The sequence below is a fragment of the Asterias amurensis genome, chromosome 16 (genome assembly GCF_032118995.1).
Source record: "Asterias amurensis chromosome 16, ASM3211899v1".
Classification (NCBI taxonomy): Eukaryota; Metazoa; Echinodermata; class Asteroidea; order Forcipulatida; family Asteriidae; genus Asterias; species Asterias amurensis.
In genome coordinates this window covers 5,958,345-5,963,724 of record NC_092663.1, presented here as the reverse complement: position 1 = coordinate 5,963,724, position 5,380 = coordinate 5,958,345, and the positions used below count along the sequence as shown (strand labels likewise).

Below are 5,380 nucleotides of genomic sequence, written 5' to 3'. Positions count from 1 at the left end.
AGGCATGAGGTCACCTTCAAACAAATTACAAAAGTGGCTTTCAAGTTACACATGTTAATACCAGTTCACTCCAAGGCATCATCGTAAGGAAAGCTCATTGAGAAATTTACACATTCGGGACCTAGTGTACGACATTGGTAAAGTTGAAAAGTTCACAGATTTGCACATAACTTACATGGTATGAAGAAGGACATGGTGGAAAATTTTCTGCTGAAAATGCAAGTTTTAAGGAAATAATAAAACAACTGTATTTATCCTGCAAAACCAAATTGTATGTCTTGAAAAAAAAGTAAAACCACATTTTTGTGTTCACTCTTTCTCATGACTCTAAAGACCGATTTAGCTTAAACTTTCACAGGTTTGTTATTTCATGTACATGTTGGGTCACATCAAGTGTAGATACTAGTCTTTGACAATTACCAATGTTTCACCCAATTACCAATGTTTTACCCACCCTATAAGATAAACGCACTATCGGTCAAGAACTTACCTTCATCTATCCCATAGTTGTGGAGTATACAGCATGCAAGGATTTCACTGGCGGCCTTGCCCATTGAGCGAACCCTGGTGCCTGTTTTCATCAAGGCAAACCTTCTTTTAGTTATGCCGAAGGTCTGCTCAATGAGTGATCTGTAAATACATGTAATTGTATGAATTATAGCTGGTGCTTCATTTGTGTATAAGGAAACGCATGTTTGCACAGGTTTTTCTGTCTTTTCACTTAGGGCACCGAAAAACGAAACACAAGTCTCATTAGAATTGTCAATATTTTTTATCAGTTTCAAGAGTTTGTCTGGATGTTCCCTAAATTTGGAATTTATACACAAAAATGGAATTTGGTGCACTGAATTTTTACCATAAAGGTGTTTTGTTTTTTAACCACAGGTTGTAACGCAAAACTAGAAACTTATTTTTTTTTCTTTAGGGATGCCTTTGTGAACTTACTTCTACAAATGATGAAAATGGGAACTCAACATCAAGATTGTTGGATTATGGTGAGATGCCTGCTCCATGGGTGGTATGCCTAATCCAAGTAAATCTGTATCACTTGATGTAAAAACTCTCGCCAGCAGATATCGACAAACACTCGAGTGGAAGTTTGATTGAATGAGGATTGTTGGGTTTAATGCTGTACCTTGTTACGGCATGCACAGTATTGTAGTCCGTTTCTTGCTCTGTTGCTGGGTTTGGGTAGGGAGCCATGAGAAAAACCCTCTGGTAATAGCCAGAATCTCCCAAGATTAGACAATGTGGCCATCTGCCTAAAAAAATATATCAAAAATAGGGATGTAAACCATTTCCTCTGTTTCATTTGACTAGATATCAATTTATCAATTCATTTGTTAAATTTGCAAATTTTATTTCGACTTTGTATCCAAGAAAAAACAAACATCTACCAGCTTCCATTGCCACGCCCAGAGAACTTTCCCGCCAAACTCTGCTATCATGGGCAGCACCGGGGAATTTGACTACTACGTTTGTGAACCGCTTGCGGTGGTCACATACCATCTACAGAAATGAAAAACACCAACAAATCCAAAGTGAGACAAAAGTAGTTTGGAATTATTTGTTTTTAATAGCAATAGCAATATTTGTCATGCTTGCATATATTTTACAATTGTTAAATCACCTGGCAGTTGAGGGATGTGTATCCCTTTCTGTTGACGAACTCATTTCTCAACTCGGAAGGGGGTTCAACACGAACATGGGTGCAGTCCACGGCTCCAATGACATTGGGAAATCCTATCAATAAAATTGAACAATTTTGAAAATAATGTTCAAACCCACTACAGTATAAAAACATTTTTAAGTCATAATCGAAAGGTGTCCCTATTGTGTTAACCTAAATGCTAGCGACTACAATGTATACTTCTCATTTGGCAATAAATTGTAAAGCTCAACTCGTGGTTAAATTATTATATGGATGCCATTAAGTATTTGTATACATGTATAGGCCCTATTGGTTATTTATTCAAAACAAATCTTACAAAAATATATCTGAATATGCTTGTAATTATTGTAAATAAAAACTAATAATTGTTATAAATTATTTTTTATATCAGCAAATCGATGCCAATGGTTCTCCAAGCTGTGTGTGATTATGTCAATTGTTTATTGTTGGCTAATATTAATAATAATTGGATGAAGTGCTGACGTTTTAAAGTGTTGGCATGGTTTTTCTCAGAGAATTTACTATCTGTCCGTCACTCATGCCGAACTTAAAATAATATTGCCAAGAGATGCGGACATTAACTTTCCTACACCCTCATTTTACCAATTAATAATAATTCAAGAAACCCACCAATTATTATCTTACCGGCAATTTTGAAGAAGCCCTGTTGTAGTGCCTGTGTGGAGATTTGATCTTGGGGATCTGGGAACTTTATTCGAATCCCAAGAACGCGATTGATGGCTCTGACGGTGCGATCTATGGCTCGCCAAGCCGTCGGGGGGCTAACCACGGGGCATGTGTCGCCAACAACAATGGCAAAAGTCCCCGAGGACAGGTACCGCAATGCGAGGCACACTTGAAGTAGGGGTGGCAGTGCGTGGTTGTTGTCAGTTGGATGTTCCAATTCAGCCGACAATGCTTGGGCAAGTCCTACAATAGTTGCCGGGCGAAATCTGTACCGCGCCCAAATTTGAACGGGAGTAAACAGCTCGAGGGGGTTTTGTCTGTCTCGAAAAACCCGCCTTTGTCTTTGAATGGGATAATTTCGCTGATTTTCTTCAACGTGACGTCTCCTCCGCAGTAAGGCAGCCATTTTGACTGAAATTTTTGCTTAAGCAAAAAAATGCGGTAGTTAAGGCTCCTTTTTCCTTGCTTATCCCGTTAAGCAAATATTTTTGCTTAAGCAAGGCTATGAAATGAAAATTTGCTTAAGCGCGCCCGTTAAGCAAAAAATCGGCCGTTAAGCAGAGCTATGAAATTGGGCAAAAATTTTTGCTTAAGCAAAAAATTCATTGCTGAGTAAAATCAGATTACCAGCCAAGACTCCACTCAATTGTTATGCTAAGTAAACAACAGCTAAATACTAGTCATAAGCAATGTATATGGCATGACATTTTGGCCAGTAACATGTGAAAAATAAGCGAGCTATTTTCGTGCTTAAGCAATTTTTTTGCTTAAGCAGCTCTATGAAATTGGCCCCAGATCATTATTTAAAAGAGTCACTGGTCTCAAAGATCAGTAATGTGATTAACGCACGAAAGAGATGGGAACCATCAAAAGCTCAAATATGGCCCCTGAATATGTCTGGAAGTACCGCCGAGAGAAAAGTCACAAAATGTGGACAATTTTAGCCATTTAATTCGCTAAAAAAGGTATTTATTAATGGGAATAACAGTGTTCGTACCCGGTCTTCACTGCGTGGTAATGACCTTGGTTGGTGGCTGGCGCTGTTAACGGACCTCGTCTCCGGCTCGGTCCGTTAACAGCGCCAGCCACCAACCCGGTCATTACCACGCAGTGAAGACCGGGTACTCGCACTGTTTATTCCCTAATTATCACACGCGCGGCCGAGTTATGGGACGCAGACACACTATTTTGTTCGTATTTCCACTCACGCTTGTGTGATAACTTATAATGTTGTCGAACGAGCCTGTAAATAGGCATCCTTTTGTTCAGGGGTTTAAAGAATTACACTGTATGTTATAACGGTACAGTGTGGGAACGAAACACGATAATGCTTCGAATGACGTCACCCACATCGCAGGCTTCCGAGGATTTTTAGATCACTATTTGTCGCCGTAATTGTTTCTTTCGGGATACGGTGCAGGATTTTCGCCAAGCAACAGCAAGAAATGGATGTTCTGTATTTTATTTCATACCTACATACAAAAATTGCCTGGTCCAAAAGTGGGGACTACGGTTTTGAAAAATTCTAGCGATCATCCCATGGTCTAACAGCAAAAGGGAAACTCCCCAGCACGCAATTAATGAGGTCCCGACTTGATGGGGAGTGTGGAAGCGCTGCATGCCCGTCGGTAAATATTCATTCATAAACACCTCAGACAGTTTCGCTATTCCTTTTGGTGGAGAGCGCGTCACGTGGGTGTGTATAAACCTTTGTTTATGACCAGTAAGTTTCTTCATTCCTATTAGTATGGTGGCCCTGAAGGGACACAGCCAGTCGTGAATATTTTGCGACGTCGTGAATATTTTTGCGACGTCGTGAATTTATTCACGACAAGTCGCGAATATTTTTGCAACGTCGTGAATATTTTTGCGACGTCTTGAATTTATTCGCGACAAGTCGCGAATATTTTGGCGACGTCGCGAATTTTTTCACGACTAGTCGCGATTTTTTTAACGACTAGTCGCGAACATTTTCATGACGTCGTGAATATTTCTGCGACTAGTTGCGAATAAATTCGCGACTAGTCGCGATTTTTTTTCAGTAGCTTGAGTGTGTAATTACTGTATTCACGTTGACGGCTTAGAAAGACTAAGTAAAAGCTTTCCCGTACGATGATGGATCCGGAGGAGAATTCCGACTGATGCAAATCGATGGTGGGTTGTTTAAACAATACTAACGTTATAGGAACACGTTGCCTTGGACCGGACGAGTTGGTCTATAAAAAGCGTTTGTAACCGTTATAAAATGCATATGATTGGAAAGATGTTTTAAAAGTAGAATACAATGATCCACACAAATTTGCCCCGAAATTGCGTGGTTTTCCTTTTACTTTGCGAACTAACACGGTCTGCCATTTATGGGAGTCAAAAATTTGACTCCCATAATTGGCCGAACGTGTTAGTCGACGAGGTAAAAGGAAAACCGTTAAATTTCAAGGCATGTTTGTGTGGATCATTGTATTCTACTTTTACAACATCTTTCTAACCAAATGCATTTTATAACAAACGGTTACAAACGCTTTTCAAAGACCAACTAAACCGATCCAAGGCAACGTGTTCCTTTAACGTATGGCCCTAACGGTAGGCCTAGGCCTAACGTTATAGTTTTACTAGTACTTTAGTAGGAGTAAGCTATTCTATATGGAACATCCTATGCTATAGGCAATAAACGTTGGCACTTTCACTCTTCAGAAAAACATAACGTTATATGTCACCCGCTCCTTCGTAATGTTGAATATCGAGTAAATTTCATTTTTGAGTTTATATCATAATAATCCCAACTAGCAAATCTCAACATTTTAAATTAAATAAAAATCATGATCATACGACCTTCCTATCCAAAATAATATGTAGTTTTCGATGACCTTGACACTATAAATTTTACGACCCGTTTTGAAAACATAAACGCTAGAAAAATTAACTTTTAAAATTGCGACGTCTCACACACTCATTAAAACAACTATTTTTTACGAAATGAAAACATCAATTTTTAACCCCGGCCCGGCGTAGTCGGACCAACAA

At 39.2% G+C, this 5,380-nt stretch overlaps 1 protein-coding gene across 1 annotated transcript; it reads right to left on the bottom strand.

The window, feature by feature from the left end:
* Positions 1-1,319: 1,319 nt before the first annotated feature.
* On the bottom strand, positions 1,320-2,765 carry LOC139949187 (putative nuclease HARBI1). Its single transcript, XM_071947584.1, has 3 exons — positions 2,421-2,765; positions 1,631-1,843; positions 1,320-1,509 (listed from the first exon to the last, which is right to left on the bottom strand). The coding sequence occupies exons 1-3, from the start codon at positions 2,763-2,765 to the stop codon at positions 1,324-1,326; spliced, it is 744 nt and encodes a 247-aa protein (XP_071803685.1). The 3' UTR covers positions 1,320-1,323.
* Between the last annotated feature and the right edge of the window lie 2,615 nt (positions 2,766-5,380).

What these genes read in the sequence shown, in the direction of transcription:
- LOC139949187 (XM_071947584.1), bottom strand. Translation starts at nt 2,765, where the DNA reads ATGGCTGCCTTACTGCGGAGGAGACGTCACGTTGAAGAAAATCAGCGA. An exon ending in GGCGAGCCATAGATCGCACC is followed by an intron (nt 1,844 to 2,420) that starts GTCAGAGCCATC and finishes GCTAGCATTTAG; the next exon opens with GTTAACACAATAGGGACACC. An exon ending in ACACATCCCTCAACTGCCAG is followed by an intron (nt 1,510 to 1,630) that starts GTGATTTAACAA and finishes TCATTTCTGTAG; the next exon opens with ATGGTATGTGACCACCGCAA.